Source organism: Arachis hypogaea, chromosome 18 (genome assembly GCF_003086295.3).
Source record: "Arachis hypogaea cultivar Tifrunner chromosome 18, arahy.Tifrunner.gnm2.J5K5, whole genome shotgun sequence".
NCBI lineage: Eukaryota > Viridiplantae > Streptophyta > Magnoliopsida > Fabales > Fabaceae > Arachis > Arachis hypogaea.
This window is the reverse complement of record NC_092053.1, coordinates 19,680,405-19,697,276: the sequence shown is the minus strand read 5'-3', so window position 1 is coordinate 19,697,276 and position 16,872 is coordinate 19,680,405. Positions and strand designations below refer to the sequence as shown.

The following is a 16,872-nucleotide window of genomic DNA, read 5'->3' as shown; positions in this document are numbered from 1 at the left end:
GGGGGGTTTGGTTCAGAGAAGAAGAGGGGGAAGGGAAGGTGGGGAAGAAAAGGGGAAGGGCCACCGCAGCTGCTCCTCGTCGTTCAGTCCTCACCGCGGCCCCTTCTCCTCGTCGTTCAATCCTCGCCGCTGGATCGTCTCACCGCGAGGGTGGACGTCGCGCGCCGCTCACTGTTTCTGCTCCTCCTCCTCGTTCAGTTGCCGGTCGTCGCTGCTCCTCGCCGGTCGCCGCTCATTCGCCGGTCGCCGCTCATTCGCCGCTGTGCTTCGCGTCCACGCCGTTGTGTTTCCTAAGGTTCCAACTCTTCTGTTTATTCTCTTAATTATATTGTTGAATTTTTTTTATTTGTGAATTTGTTGATGCTTTTGGTTGCTTCTGCTTCTAGATCTTTTGTTGTTGTTCTTCTTCTGATTCCATTATCTATTATTGTTGTTGTTCTTCTAATTCTATTATTCATTGTTATTGTTCTTCTGCTTCTGGTTATTGTTGTTTTATTGTTGTTGCTTCTGTTTCAACTTCAACTTCTGGTTCAGCTTTAGCTTCTGCTTCTGGTTAATTTTGGAGAAGAAGGGGGAAGAGTATTTTCGTCCGAATGACAATTTTAAAATTAAGTTAAATCTTAGGGACGAATTTAAATGCAAAAAAGGTTGGGGACGAAAAAAATTTTTAGTCTCTACTTTAAGGACTAAAATGACAAAATCATACTTAACTCTTTCAAAAATTAAAACCTTTTATATCTTTATTATCAACTATTTTGATAAGTACAAATAAATGGTATTTTTTATTGAATAGAATTAAAATATAAATATTTAAATAAAATAAAATAACATTGAATAACTACCTTATCTTAAATCAATTCAAAAATAAATGTTATAAAGATCGAATACAAATTATAAATTTATCTAACATTATTATAGTTATTTGCGTGTTTTATAATATTATTAAAGTGCATGCAAAAAAGTATTAAATTATTAGACATAATATTGATTGTGATAGTCTAAAATTAAGAATTAATAGTAATTTTTTTTTTCTCTGTAAAACAAACTATATAAAAGTAGTTTGATGTCTTTTAACTATAGTATAAGGCTATAAGCCTTTTATCAGTTTTTATTTTTTGAAATATTCTAGTAGACCATCTCCCATAAATTATTTTAAAAAATGTGATTGTAAAATAAATGAATAATCAACTTATTTCATGTATCTCTAAAAAAGATTGAAGATTATACTTTAATTTACAATTTAAGATGCAACACGACAATACATGTAATACTTTACATAAAAATATCTTATTAATTATTATAAGAATATTTATAAAATATGAATAAAGAGCACCTTTAACATTATTAAAAAGAGATTTTAATTGCAAGGATTATGTGGGTAATTATTATGAAAACCGTTACAAGAATTGACATTGAGGTTGAAAGAAAAAATATATTTGGTTTCATAATAGAATTACATCTATACTAATATACTGATATGGTAAAATTCTAAAAAATTTATATGTCATTATTTAATATAGAATAATTTTGATATTATTTTTTATATGGATAAAATAAATAGATTATGTTATAATTTATTGATATTTGTATGTGCATGTAATCAGTTTAATTATAGTTGAAAGTCCACTATAATTATAGATAGAGACTAAATGTAAATTTTATTGCACATGAAAAATGAACTAAGATATATGTGCTTGTGTGATTCTCTTCTTCACTGTTATTTTTGTTCTGATTTTAATGACAAACAATAAAAATTCTCCTACAATTTCAATTTCCGCAAAAACAGCATAAAGAATTTAGTTTTTGAAATTAACTTGATTTAACCCTCTCTCCAAGTTCTAGTATTACTATTTATTTATATTTATCAAAAATAAAATATTTGATATAACTTCCTGCATTAATAAATATCTAAATTTACTTTTATATTTATATTTAAGCAATTTTTAGCCAATTTTTTTATAAATAAAAAATTAGTTACTCTCTATAACATGGTTAATTGTTATTAGAGAATTAAATTGAGTCATTGTAGTTAATATTAAGTTATTAACTATTTCTTCAACTTTAATTTAAAATAACAAATAAGTTAATTACATTGCTAAACTATTTTTATAAATTACAAGAGTTTTAAAAATAATTGTATTTTGTAATTTTTTTTTGTCATTTTTTCAAACTACTCCATTCCTAAATTTGTTATTGCCCAAAAGAAAAGTAACAGTTAAAAAAAATATCCAAAAAAAAAAAAATTGATCTCTCCTTGTCGTGACTTTATATGAAATGTTGGAAATTAATGACTATGTTCAACTTTTTTAATTTGGATATCCATAAATTAATTATTAAAGAAGAAAGATAAAAAAAATTAATTCTTTGTAGAACTATATAACAGAGATTTGATGCTTGAACTAAAATATTTAATTTTTGTTTGTTACCGTGGGATCTTGGGTGCTCGGTGGATCGGGTGATGATGAGAGGGTTGGAGGGGGAAACCCCGGGGTTGATCTGAAGCAGGCGTTTGAGGTGTGCTCAGTGAGTTGATAGCACCGGAGGAGAGGAGGACGAGGGGGTGGCCACCTGCAAGGACACTCTGACGGTCAAGATAATAGCCGTACGAAGGGATGGCCAAATTAGGTAAGATGTGACGTACCTTGGGAGAGCGCTGACCTCTCCCCTTATATACTGTTGTTAGACGGGCCCATAAATGACCTAGCCCATTAGCCAGGGAGCTTCTATGAGCTGTCCCAGTCCGCGTGGGAGGTGTAGGTCGTTCCAGTTACCGGGTCGGGGGTTCGGGTGGTGCCCTGAGGGTACCGACCCGACCGGTTTGCTGGGTGTTGACTTAAGCCATGGTGGCACGTCGCTTGGACTTCGGGTCGGACGTGGGAGACCGACCCGTCGGGTTTCTCTATTGTGGTGATTCGGGTCTGGGCCGGAGGCAGGGTTCCCGACCCGCCGGGTTCTTGGGCCTGGACCATGCGAGTCCGTAACAGTGCCCCCAACGCGCTAGTCTCGAGGTTTGAAACTCGTGGCTGGGCGCGTTTGACTTACTCGCCGAGTCGGGGTGTACTCCCCTTCTCGGGAGCTCGCTGGTACCGTTCGTGTTCCCCACGCGCGGCCATCTCGTCTCTGCCTTGGCGCTGTCTCCTTGGCTTCTGTGCAGGGCATTAAATGCCCATCATTTCTTGATTTGAAATTCGCGTGAATTGGCGATTATGCTCCTGCCTTTTGGCGCTTCCTCGACGGTTACACTCTTTGCCCCCCCCCCTTTTTTTATTTCTACAACCCCCTTATTTCCCCATTCTTCCTTTTTCTCTCTTTTATCTCCCTGAACTGCTGCTACTTCTACTCTCTTCTTTCGCTGCTGCTTCGATTCTATTCGCATTTTCAGATTCCTTCCTCAGCTTCTGCATTTTCCTGGTATGTTGTTTATGGTTTTGATTGCTTCTTCCTTTTGGTTTTTGTGTGTTTTGCACATTTTTTCCTATGCATGCCTGGGTTTTTTGCTTGCTTTTGCTGTTTTTTCTTTTAGAGGGAGCGCCACTGGAATTTTCTTAGGTTTTGCTTGAGTTTTGGGTTAGTGTAAGGGTACCTAGGGGGTGGTTTGGGGAGTTGTAGTTTGTTTTCACTGCTTTTAGGGTTTCCGACCTCCTGTTCTAACTAAGTGGTGCCCCCTCTGTAGGTATGGCTGACCGCCCTGTGCTCCCGAACACGGCTCAGCGGTCGCTAGCCAACTTTGTCGACCACTACGCCTGGGTAACTTTCGATGTGAGGGACGCCCCTTCTAAGGTCACCCGTGAGAGCCTCCAAGATCTTCGCCAGGCCGGGCTCTTGTGTGGAGGAGGACCCGAGGAGGCATTGTACCAGGTTTACGTTCCTGTTGATCGGGAACGTATTTGTCAAAAGAACCTGGCCTCCCCTCGAGTTGTTGATTGGTTGTGGGTTTATAAACCCATATTCATAACCTTGGGAGTTCGCCTTCCCTTCTCTCCCTTTGTCATGGGCTTGTTAAATCGGTTGATGTTGCTCTGTTGCAGCTGCACCCGAACAGCTGGGCCGCTATTCGCTGCTTCGAAATGGTCTACGAATACCTGGAGATCCCAGTGTCGGTGAATGTTTTTCTCTACCTCTTCCTTCTCACCAATCCTTCTCAGAAGGGGAAAACAAATAAGGGGTATATGTCTTTTAGGTAGCGTTTGTTTTGAGGTACTGAGACAGAGACTGAGAGACTAAGACTCAGTATCGTGTTTGTTAATTCAGAGACTGATACTAAAATTTCTGTCTCTGTCTCTAAAATTTTAGTATTTCAGTAACTCCAAAAAGTAGGGACACAGGCGACTGAAATTTTTAGAGATGGAGACTGAAACTTTAATAACATTTTATACCTAAAATACTTTCATTTCAATTAATTAATTCCAATTTTACCCTTTGTGCAAATTAAATTAGAGTTTTATTCTTGTTTCAATTCCTGTCTCCTATTTTGCACCAAACAGAATACTGAGATTTATTTTAATCCCTGTCTCTTAGTCTCTGTCTCTTAGTCTCAGTCTTTCCGTCTTTGTCTCTCCACCAAACGCTACCTTAGGGCCCAACAAGTTCGGAGGATCTTTGGTCTCTTTGAGAATTCTTTCCATGGGTTTAAGCATACTTTTTTCAAAGTCAGACCAGTTGAGGGCCATCAACCCTTCTGGCTTACCGCCGATGGGGAAAGGCGGATCCTGACTTATTGGAGTTTTGGGGCGAGCTCTGATTATTTAATAAAAATCTCTTATGATTGGTTGATCCCGGAAGAGTGTAACATCGCCGACATCTTGTTGGCCATTTTTGGCGAGAAAAATCTTAACTCTCGTATGGTTATGGGGGATCGGGAGTCCGGTCGGTCGTATGTTGGTGAGTTTGTTTTTCTTGTGCTTTTTGCTTTAGTGTTTCACTTTCCTATTGCTCACACTTTGCTTCTTGTGTGTAGTTTCCATGGCTGGCGGGAAAACCACTTTGGCTGATTTGATGAATCTCATTCGAGATGGTGACAAAGGTGATGAGGACTCTTCGGCGACTCCTACAGCTAGTCAAGGCTAGGGAGAAGTCGGGGAGAGCAGTGGTTCCTTCTGAGGACGCCCAAGGGAACCCAAATGTGGAGGAGGAGGTTCCTCTTGAGGAGGATGCGGAGTCTGGGGATGACGACCTGTAAGTTGTCGGCAACCCGAAAAAGAGGAAGCGGGACTCGGGAAAGACCCTCTATGTTATGGAAAAGAATTTTGATGCTGGGGGTTTTATCGAGTCCCAGCTGGTTCCTAGAACTGAGGAGTTCTTCCGGGATGCCGACCTTGCTGGTCAGGCGAGGTGGATCTACCGTAGTCTTCTCTGGGCTGCTGCTATTGCCAAGAAGGTGGAACCTGTCTTGGGAAACATTCATGCCATGGAGGGAAAACTTCGGAGCTCCCAGAAGGATCTGACGGACTCGAGGTCCCGGGAGGAGTCCCTGAAGGTGAAGTTGGGTGAGTAGGAGGAGAAGGCTAGGGAAGATGCCAAGGAAATCAATAGGTTGGTAGAGCGGGACATCGCCTTGATGAAAGATTTGAATACTTCCCGTGGTGAGGTTGCTGCTGCTGAGAAGAAGATCCAAGACTTAGAGGAAAAGCTGAAACTGGCGGAGAGCTCGGCGTCGGCTGCCCGTCAGGAAGCAGCAGCCTTGAAGAAGAAAAACAAGGAGATCGCTAAGGGGGCCCGGGAGGCCGTGAAGCTGACTGAGGAGGGGATTAAGCTTCAGGTTGCTGTGCTGGCTCCCGACCTCGACCTTTCCAAAGTAGGCGCTCTCAAGACTGTTGAGGACGGGAAGATTGTTGACATCCTCAAGTCTTGAGATTGGTTCTTCTTTTTTTTTTTTCAGCTTTTATACTCTTTGTCTCTGTTCTTGTAATTTTGTTTTTTGCTTTTGGGCCTTTTAAGGCGCCTTCAGTTGTAATGAATATTTTGATACTTCTTTTTAATTAAGTCACTTTATGATAATTATTCGCTTGCTCGAGCCATCGTGGCTTTTGCTTATTTTATTGATTTTGCTTACCCGAGTCGTCATGGCCTTTTGGTTTACCGCTTTTATGGTACTTACCGTTTTAATCGCTTGTTGCTTTTTTACCTTTCGGTCCCTTTGGCTCCCGAGGTGATCAGTTCTGGGTTTCTGTTAGGTCGACCACTCGTGGTTTTTGTTGCTCCGTTGTATTTGGCAAAAATCTTGCAAAAGACAAAGTTTGTTATATATGCATATGTAGAACTTGAAGTAAAGGGGTAATGTGATACATAGTTAAAGAAAATGAAAACAAAGGGAAATGGAAAAAAAGCTAAAGTGGATGTGGAGGGGTCGTTAGCCCGTCAGGTCGCTTATTCTTATGAGTAAAATCTTTTTAGGTTCGCCATGTTCAATGTCCTTGGCACCTCGCTTCCATCTAGCTTTTCTAGCTTATATGCACCCTTCCCGAGGACTTCTCTGACTCTGTAAGGTCCTTCCCAATTTGCGGCCAACTTGCTTTCTCCTGGGGTTGGCGGCCCTATGTCGTTACGTCGTAAGACCAGGTCGCCTTCTCCGAGGTTTCTCCTTAGCACTTTGCCGTTGTATCTTAGGGCTATCCTTTGCTTGATTGCTGTCTCTGTTAGGTGTGCCATCTGTCTTGTTTCATCAACTAGGTCTTTCTCGATTGCCTCATTTTCTCCCCCAAGGAGTAATCTTGGACTCGGCTCCCCTATTTCGACTGGGATGACCGCGTCGACCCCGTATATGAGTCGGAAGGGGGTTTCGCCGGTAGATGACTGAGGAGAGGTTTCGTAAGACCATAAGACCGAGGCTAGCTCATCTGCCCATGAGCTCTTCTTCCTTTCGAGTCGCTTCTTTAGCCCTTTTAGAATGACTTTGTTGGCTGCTTCTACCTGTCTGTTGCTTTGAGGGTGCTTGACTAAAGAGAACCTTTGCCTGACCCCTAGTCCTGAGAGGAATTCTTTGAATTTCTTGTCAGTGAATTGTGTCCCATTATCTGATATGACAGACTCTGGGATTCCGAACCTGGTGATCACTTGCCTCCACATGAATTTTTGACAGTTTGCTGAGGATATGCTGGCTAGTGATTCTACCTCTACCCATTTGGTGTAGTAGTCTATAGCTACTATTAAGTATTTTACTTGTCCTGGCCCGGGTGGGAATGGCCCCAAGAGGTCGACTCCCCATTGGGCGAAAGGTCGGGGTCCCATCATTAAACTAAGTTCCTCAGGTGGAGCTTTGTAGAAGTTGGCGTTTTCTTGGTATTTCTTGCATTTTCTGACGAACTCCTGAGCATCCGACATTATTGTGGGCCAGTAATACCCTGCTCGGATGATCTTCCTTGCCAGCGACCTTCCTCCAATATGGTGACCACAACACCCCTCATGGACTTCGCTTAGGACGTAGTTCGTCTGGTCGGGGCGTAGGCATTTGAGCAAGGGTTGGTGGAGCCCTCGCTTGTACAACTGCCCTTGTATGATCACATATTTGGGGGGCTTCCCTTTTGGTGGTTTGTGCTTCCTTCTCGTCTTGGGGTATTTCGCCGTGTTCTAGGTATCGGAAGATAGGGTCTATCCATGAGGGAGGCTAGGGGTCTGGGCTGCATATAAGATGATTGCTGGTTCAATTGCCAATCCCTGGATTAGAGACCTGTTTCCTGTCCCAGGCTTGGTGCTCGCTAGCTTGGAGGGGAGGTCGGCTTGGGCGTTCCTTTCGCTAGGGACATGCTGGATTATGACTTCCTTGAAGCTTTTGCATAACTCTTTTACCTTTTCTAGGTATTTTTGTAGTAGTGTGTCCCTGGCCTGATAGCTGCCGTTTATCTGGGATGTGACGATCTGGGAGTCACTACTAACTTCTATCCTGGATGCTCCGACTTCTTTAGCTAGGATTAGCCCTTCTATCAGCACTTCGTATTCTGCCTGGTTGTTGGAGACGGGGAAATCGAACTTGATCGACTGCTCGTAGGCTACCCCTGCCGAGTTCTCAAGGATGATTCCGGCCCCTCTGAACATTTGGTTGGATGCTCCATCCACGTGGAGCTTCCACCGTGTGTTCGGCATGTCAGGTGCCTCTCCTGTGACTTCTACCAGGAAATCGGCCATTGCTTGGGCTTTGATTGCTTGCCTGGGATCGTATTGCAAGTCATATTGGGACAGCTCTACTGCCCATGCCATCATTCTCCCTGCGAGGTCGGATTTCTAGAGAACTTGCCGAATGGCCTGGTCGGTTCTTAGGATGATCACATGCCCTTGGAAGTATTGTTTGAGCTTTCTTGAGGAGGTTAGCAGGGCATAAGCCAGCTTTTCCAGCTTGGTGTACTTCAACTCCGCCCCCCTTGGAGTACTTTGCTGATGAAGTATATTGGGCGCTAAGTCTTATCTTCTTCTCGGACAAGAACCGCTGCCATGGCCTACGCGGTCACTGGTAGGTATAGGTATAGAGGTTCTCCCTCTCTGGGTTTGCTGAGCACGGGTGGTTCTGAAAGTATCTTTTTGAAATTGCTGAACACCTCTTCGCATGCTCGGGTCCACTCGAAGGTGATTCCTTTCTTCATTAGGTTGAAGAATGGGAGGGCCTTTTCCGCCGAGGCTCCGAGAAACCGGGATAGAGCCGTAAGCTTCCCAGTGAGTCGTTGCACATCTTTGACACACCCTGGCCTTGCCATTTTGAGGACGGCTTCGCACTTGTCTGGGTTAGCTTCTACCCCCCGTTGTGTTATCATAAATCCTAGGAACTTTCCGGCCTCCATAGCAAACGCACACTTGAGTGGATTGAGCCTCATTTTGAATTTCCTTAGTGCTTCGAAGACAACTTGGAGGTCGTCTATAAGGCTGCTTGGCTCTGCTGTTTTCACCAAGATGTCGTCGACATAAACCTCCACTGTCTTACCGATGAGATCATGGAAGACTTTTCTCATTAGTCTTTGGTAGGTGGCCCCCGCGTTCTTTAATCCAAATGGCATTACCTTGTAACAATAAGTGCCTCCTGGTTTTATGAACGCCGTCTCCTCCTCATCAGGCCAGTGCATCGAGATCTGGTTATAGCCGGAGTACCCGTTCATGAAGCTGAGGAAACGATACCCTGCCGCTGAGTCCACCAAGGTGTCAATGTTGGGGAGGGGGAAAGAGTCTTTAGGACATGCTTTGTTTAGGTCGGAATAGTCGACACACATTCTCCATCTTCCACTAGCTTTTTTGACTAGGACGACGTTGGATAGCCACGTCGAGTATTCGAGCTCTTTGATGAATTCGGCTTCGAGTAGCCCGGCTGTTTGTTTGGCAACCTCATTGGCCCTTTCTTGGGACATTTTCCTTCGTCGCTGTGCTACTGACTTTGCGTCTGGTTTGATAGCTAGTCGGTGGGACATGACCTCGGGATCCAAGCCCGACATGTCTGACAGCGTCCATGCGAAGAGGTCGCCGTTTTCCCTTACGACCTCCATGAGGAGGCCTTTGAGTTCATGGGGCAGATTTTTGTTTACGAAGGTGAACTGTTCTGCCGACTTCCCTATCTGGAACTTCTCCATGTCCCCCTCTAGTTCTGGTCTCAGCTTGTCTTCTATCCTTACATCTAGGTCTGCCAAAAACACGCCATCTGCCTTTTTAGACTCTTTCCTTAGGGAGAGACTGGCATTGTCGTAGGTGACCGCCGCTTCCAAGTCTCCCCTAATGGACCCAACAGCTCCTTTGTCCGTCACGAACTTCATCGTTAGGAATTTAGTACATATCATAGCTGAAAATTCGTTGATGGTCTTTCTTCTTAGAATGATGTTGTAGGCCGTGGAGTCTCTGAGGACTACGAAGTCTGCCATAACCGACCTCCTAGCGTCACCAGCTCCAAGGCAGATTGGGAGAGAGATCGTCCCGTCGGGTTTTATATAGTTGTCGCCTAACCCCATGACCCCGTGTTGATGGCTCTTGAGGTCGGACTCCCTGAGTCCCATGGCGTCAAACACATTCCTGAATAGGATGTTGGAGTCAGCTCCAGTACCGACGAGTATTCGCTTGACCAACCCGGTCCTGACCATTGCCGTGATCACCATGGGGGGGGTTTCGGAGATATCGTGAAACCACTAATCTTCTGGGCCGAATGATATCATGGGGGGGTCTTCCTTTTGAGGCGGCGGGGTTTCCTGTTGATATTGAAAGGATCCGGGTGTCCTTTTTTACTGCCGACTTGGATTTGGGGGGGGTGTCGCATCCAATCACAACGTTAACCACAAAAGTTGGGGGGTTGTCGGTGTTCCCTGTGGGCTCTTGTCTAGCCTTGACGGTTCGGCTATGATCTTCTTCTGAGCGCTCCCATTCCCGTCTCATTAGTTCTCGGATAAGTTGGGAGAACTCACTCAATTTTCCTTCCCGGATCGCCTGCTCTAGAGTATCTTTGAGGTCAAAACAGTCTTGCGTCTTGTGACCAAAGCCCTTGTGATAATCGCAGTAGAGGCTTTTGTTACCTCTCATTTTTTCTTTCAAAGGTTTGGGTCTGGATAGGATTCCCTTGTCCACAATTTGCTGGTAGACTTCCACTATGGGCGCCGTGAGTGGCGTGTAGTTGGTGAATCTTCCTACCCATAGGGGTTGCTTAGGTTGCTTGGGTAGGATGCCGTCCATGGGAGCTTCTTTGTATCTGTCGACCTGGGATGCCTACCGAGCTGGGGGGTTAGCGAGCTGCCGTTTGTTGGCTGCTACAACCTGACTAACTTCCTCATCATTTATGTATTCCTTGGACACCCTTTGAATTTTCTGCATGGTCCATACGGGCTTAGTTGTGAGGTGCTTCCTGAAGTCCTCGTTTTGCAGGCCGTTTGTTAAGCAAAGACTGGCGACTAAGTCCGTAAGGCCGTCGATCTCTAAGCATTCGTCGTTGAACCTGTCCAGGAATTTCCTGGTCGGCTCTCCGGGTTTCTGGGTAATCCCTAATAGGTTAATTGGGTGCTTTGCCTTGGCTATGCGTGTCGTGAACCGAGCTAGAAAGCTTTGGGAGATGTCCGCGAAGGCCGTGATGGACTTCTGTGGGAGTGCGTTGAACCACCGGATCGCTGGGCCGGCCAGCATCACAGGGAATGCTCGACACCTGACCGCATCGCCTACTCCTTCCAGATTCATTCTTGCTTCGAAAGCTGTGAGGTGCTCCTGGGGATCCTTGGTCCTGTTGTACCTCATGTCTGTTGGCTTGTCGAAATTTTTTGGAAGACGGACCTTGAGGATCGAGGGGTGGAAAGGGGTGGCTCCCATGATGATGGGTTCCCTCTGTCTCTTGGCCTTCCCTCTTTGGGACTCCCCGTGGCTCTCAGACCTGTCCTGGTGAGGTCGAGAGGTCGCCTGAGCATGCGTCTCATCGTGCTTTGTTGGGCTCCTTTCTCGGCTTAGATGTCTTCGGGACGGGGAGCGGGTGCGAGATCGGCTGGCATCGCCGCGGGAGTGGCTGACGTCTCCGTAGGATCGGCTCCTTACTGCCAGCTCCCGTTCAAGGTTTTGTACTCTGTGTCTGAGTTCCTGCATGATTCTGGCGCTATCGGCTCCCGTCCCCCCGAAGGGACGCCTTTCGGGGGTTTTGGTGTAGATCTGTTGGTTAGGCTGGACGGAGGACCGGGGGTGTTCGGCGGCACGAGCCGTCGAGCTCGCCCTACTCAGGTGGGCCCCTACTCCTTCGCGAAGCTCCTCCGACGTGGGAAGCCGCTCCATGTCTGCTCCAGGATCCCCACAGACGGCGCCAATATTCGTTACCGTGGGATCTCGGGTGCTCGGGGGATCGGGTGATGATGAGAGGGTTGGAGGGGGAAACCCCGGGGTTGATCTGAAGCGGGCATTTGAGGTGTGCTTAGTGAGTTGATGGCGCCGGAGGAGAGGAGGACGAGGGGGGTGGCCACCTGCAAGGACATTCCGACGGTCAAGTTAGTGTCCGTACGAAGGGATGACCAAATTAGGTAAGATGTGACGTACCTTAGAGGGAGCGCTGACCTCTCCCCTTATATACTGTTGCTGGACGGGCCTATAAATGACCTAGCCCACTGGCCAGGGAGCTTCTATGAGTTGTTTCAGTTCGCGTGGGAGGTGCAGGTCGTTCCAGTTATCGGGTCGAGGGTTCGGGTGGTGCCCCGAGGGTACCGACTCGACCGGTTTGCTGGGTGTGGACTTAAGCCGTGGTGGCAAGTCGCTTGGACTTCGGGTCGGACGCGGGAGACCGACCCGTCGAGTTTCCCTATTGTGGTTATTCGGGTCTGGGCCGGAGGCGGGGTTCCCGACCCGCCGGGTTTTTGGGTCTGGACCATGCGAGTCCGTAACAATCTTCAACTGACATAATTTTCTTTTGACATGATCATATCGCGTCTTTCTTTTATTTTTGTATTCTTTGTTTTCATTTTTTTTGCTTGAGCGGATTTAAAATTTTAGTGGTTTGAAAAACCGAACAAAAAGTTTTTTGAAAATTCTTAAAATTTTTTAAAAATAGTTTTACCATAGTTAAATCATTTAGATTTTCTAACTCAATTTAATTGCTCCAATAATAATTAGATATTGTTCCGACCCAGCCTACCAGCGATCCGGTTCCAAACATGAATAGCCGACTCAATGGGTCAACCAACCCGAGTCAAGAAGTGACCCGCACGTAGGGGTGGAAAAAGGCCAAGCGGCCTGCTAGGAGCCTGCAGACTGACCTGTGTTTGGTCTAGTCTGGCCTGGCCTGTTATAAAATAAGCACAGGCCCAGACTCTTTTAAAAGCCTTAATACGTTAATAGGCCAGGTCCATCCTTACTAATTACCCTTACTGGCCTGTCAGGCCTGCTTGGACCAGTTAAAATATAATTAAATATATAAATAATTATCTATTATTAACAAAATTATGAGATATTTTAAATTTATTATATTTTATTATAAATATTTTTGTATATTTTAAATACGTTAAAAGTTTAAAATCTTTTATAAATATTAAATATATGACATATTACATATAAATATTTTTATTAAAAAATAATTTTTTTAAATAATATTTTTATTTTTGTAAAAAAAAATTATCAGGCCTTTTAACAGGTTTCAGGCCAAGCCAGGCTGAATAATAGGCCAGGCCTAGTACTTTATAAAAAGCCTATAATAGGCTGCAGGCCAGGCTCAGGCCAATTAACTGTATGATAGGCCAGGCCTGTTAAGAGCAAAGTCTGGCTTGGCCTGGCCTGTTTCCACCCCTACCCGCACGTCATCTCCTCACCTACGTGGAACCTGGACAGCTAGCAAAGCTTTCAGGAAGGTGGCCTAGCCACAAGAGGTCCACCCAAGTACGAGCCATAAAATGGGAGGGACCTAACCCTCTCCAGAAGTACGTCACTATTCTAACTCTAATTAGCCGCCTTTTCATACGGACTCTAATTTGAGTGTCTGAGTCCTTACAGGTGATCCACCCGCCGTCCATCCGACGTCAGAACCCGACTCCACCACCAACTCGCGCTTAGGTCCTAACCCTATCAAGTCCTTGCCCCAGCAACAATCTGACCTGAATCATCGTTCGTCTGAGCAGACGAACAGATATATTATAGAGAGTAATTAACTTTTTATTTATGAGAGGATAGATTAAAAATTACTTTATGTTTATTATGATTTTTTAGAATTTTAAAAATTATATTTACTAAACATGATTTTTTTTTACTTCATTTATTAAAAATTATTTTTAATTTGATTTATCAAACATAGATATTACAAATTTTAAAAATTATCTTTAAAATTAAATTTTAATAAGTTACTTTTAAAACTAAAAATTGTACGAAACCAAAATGAAATGCTAGTACTTGGATGGTTTGACAACAATTTATTATAAAAAAAAATTCTCATTTAAAAATTTTTTGCACATGTCACATAAATTTATTGATATAGTACATAAATTTTTGCAAAAATTTTACACATATATAACTCATAAACTTATTGATATAACATAAAATTTTTTATATTTAGCACATAAATTTTGCATATATATAAGAGAAGAAGAGGAAAATGACTATGATGATGACAAAATTGATAATAACGAAGGAGGAAAAAGAAAAAGGAGTAGAAGAAATCAAATATAAAATAGAGAATGAGAAGAAAAAAGAAGAAGAAAAGGAGGAGGTGGTGATGATAATGATGATGATAAATAAGAAGAGGACGAATGGATCATGATGCATAAGAAGGGGATGAGAAAAAGAAAAGAAGATGTAAAAAAAGTTGGAGGAGACGGGAGAAGAAGAATAGGTTAATGAATAAAGATAAATAAGATAAATAAGATGAGAAGTTAAATAAGTAGATGAAAAATGTTTGAAGCCAACTTTATGGATATTAATTTTCAATGATTTTGGATAGAATTCTGCTAGGGAATTAACTTGGGTATAACCAATAGCTAATAGCTAATTAGTTGAAAAACATGTTAGTTACATAAAAAAAATAAAACAATTCTTCACTACCCTTATTTTTTGAAATTTTAAAATTAAAAACAAAGAAAAATTAATTAAGTTAACTTATCTATAGTTGATTTTCTAGAGTTTTTCTTTTGGATATTATTTTTTGTTGTTGTATTTTGTTATAAAGTTAGTTGATTTGTTAAAATATTAGTTAGAGAGGCTGTTGGTTTTTTAAATTTTTTCAATATCTAAAAGGTTTAATTATTTTGTTAGTTTCTATTGTTTCATTAAATTTTTAATTAAGTCCTTGTACTTTTTTCTTTTCGATTGAGTTTCTATACCATATTAGATTTTGTAACTAAGTCTCTGTCGCGATAAAAATATTGGAATTAACAGAACATTCTGTCAAATAAAACGAATATGTCTAACACTTGGTTGAATATTCTATATAGTTTAACAGAATATTCCGTTAATTCTAACATTTTTGTTACCATAGAAACTTAGTTACAAAATCTGATATAGTATAGAGACTCAATTGAAAATACAAAAGATGGGTTATGCTACGTGTACACTAAAATCAGCCACCAAAGTCAGCCACCAATATAAAATACATGTTGGAATACAAATATACATTGAAAATAAAATTAACCACACATGTATTTATACATAAATATATTGGTGACTGATTTTAGTAACTAATTTTGGTAGACAAATAGCATTTTCTACAAAGAATATAAAAACCTAATTAAAAATTTGATAAAATTATAAAGAACTATAGAATAAATAAACCTAAATAAAATACAGAGCAACTAACTCACAAGTATTTAGTCTTATATTATTGACTAACAATAAACCTAATCAGGCCATGTGAAGTGAACAATTGACCAGAAAAGGTGAATCAGGAAGCAACTTTCAACTTTGACAGACAAGGCAATTTGATGAAACTTTATATTAACACATTTTCTGCTTTTTCTGCTTATAGAGAGACTCAGATTCTCACTGCAAATGCAAGGCTTTACAATAATGATTCTACTATGCTTCTTTCTGATGATGGTGGCTTCCACTGCAAAGGACACTATTGATTCACTGCAATCTATCAGTGATGGTGAGACAATAGTTTCAGCTGATGAAATCTATGCATTGGGATTCTTCACCCCTGGAACTTCCAAGAACCGTTACGTCGGAATCTGGTTTAACAAAGATCCATCCAAGACAGTAGTTTGGGTTGCAAATAGAGAAAAACCCCTCACTGATTCCTCAGGGGTTCTCAAGCTCAACAACACCGGAATTCTAGTCCTTCTTGATCATAATAATAGTCTTATTTGGTCCTCTAACGCAAAAAGATCCGTCCTGAATCCAGTAGCAAAGCTTTTGAATTCAGGAAATCTTGTTGTGCAAGAAAGAAGCAATAATGGTGCTAGCAAAACAGATTTCGTTTGGCAAAGTTTTGATTATCCATGCGACACAATCTTGCCTGGACAGAAGTTAGGAATAAACCTGAAAACAGGACAGAATCAATATCTAACCTCATGGAGCAGCTCGGATGATCCGTTTCCAGGTAGATATACTTTACAAATCAATATCAAGGGATATCCTCAAGTATTCATTAAAGAAGGTGCAAACAAAAGATTTCGTGCCGGATCATGGAATGGAGTTCAAATCAGTGGAACGCCACAATTGAAAGGAAACCCAATCTTTAGATATAAATATGTTTCGAACGAGGAAGAGATATATTTTATGTATGAACTTATCAATAATTCAAACCCTCATAAAGTGGTTCTAACGCCGGAAGGAATCAACCAGAGAAGCCAGTGGAATCCGGACACATCGAGTTGGACCAACTTGGCGAGGTTACCGGCTGATGATTGTGACTACTATGAAACATGTGGAGCTTATTCTAGTTGTAATGTTAACAACTATCCAATGTGTAGCTGTTTAGATGGATTTGTGCAAGATAAATTATAAGGAGGAGCAAGGTTTATCAGATGGTTGTGTAAGGAGAACTTCATTGGATTGTAATGGAGATGGGTTTTTGAAGTATTCAGGGCTGAAATTGCCAGATACAGAAAGATCATGGTATAGTAGAAATATCAGCATTGAAGATTGTAAGATGTTGTGCTTGAAGAATTTTTCATGTATGGCTTATGCAGCTTTGGATATAAGTGAAGGCGCAAGTGGTTGTTTGATGTGGTTTGGTAATTTAAATGATATTAAAGCTCTGACTCCATATTCTCTTCAAGATATTTACATAAGGATGGCTGCTACAGAACTAGGTATATATATAAGTATCTTCTAATTTTTTAATTATTCTTGTTATCAAATTTTTTCTATTTATTAATTAACTGTTTATTTTCGTTTAACGGGTGCATTTTTTCTTTTTATAGAAGCTATTCAGAAAAATAAATCACACAAATCGAACATCCGAAAGAAAAAGACGATCATCGTAGTTTGTGCGTTATCTTTTAGTGTTTTAATCATATGCTTGGCCTT

General features: G+C 42.1%; 1 protein-coding gene across 1 annotated transcript; it reads left to right on the top strand.

The window, feature by feature from the left end:
* Positions 1 to 15,405: 15,405 nt before the first annotated feature.
* Positions 15,406 to 16,347, top strand: LOC112769717 (G-type lectin S-receptor-like serine/threonine-protein kinase At4g27290). Its single transcript, XM_072224818.1, has one exon. The coding sequence runs from the start codon at positions 15,406 to 15,408 to the stop codon at positions 16,345 to 16,347; it is 942 nt and encodes a 313-aa protein (XP_072080919.1).
* Positions 16,348 to 16,872: the final 525 nt, after the last annotated feature.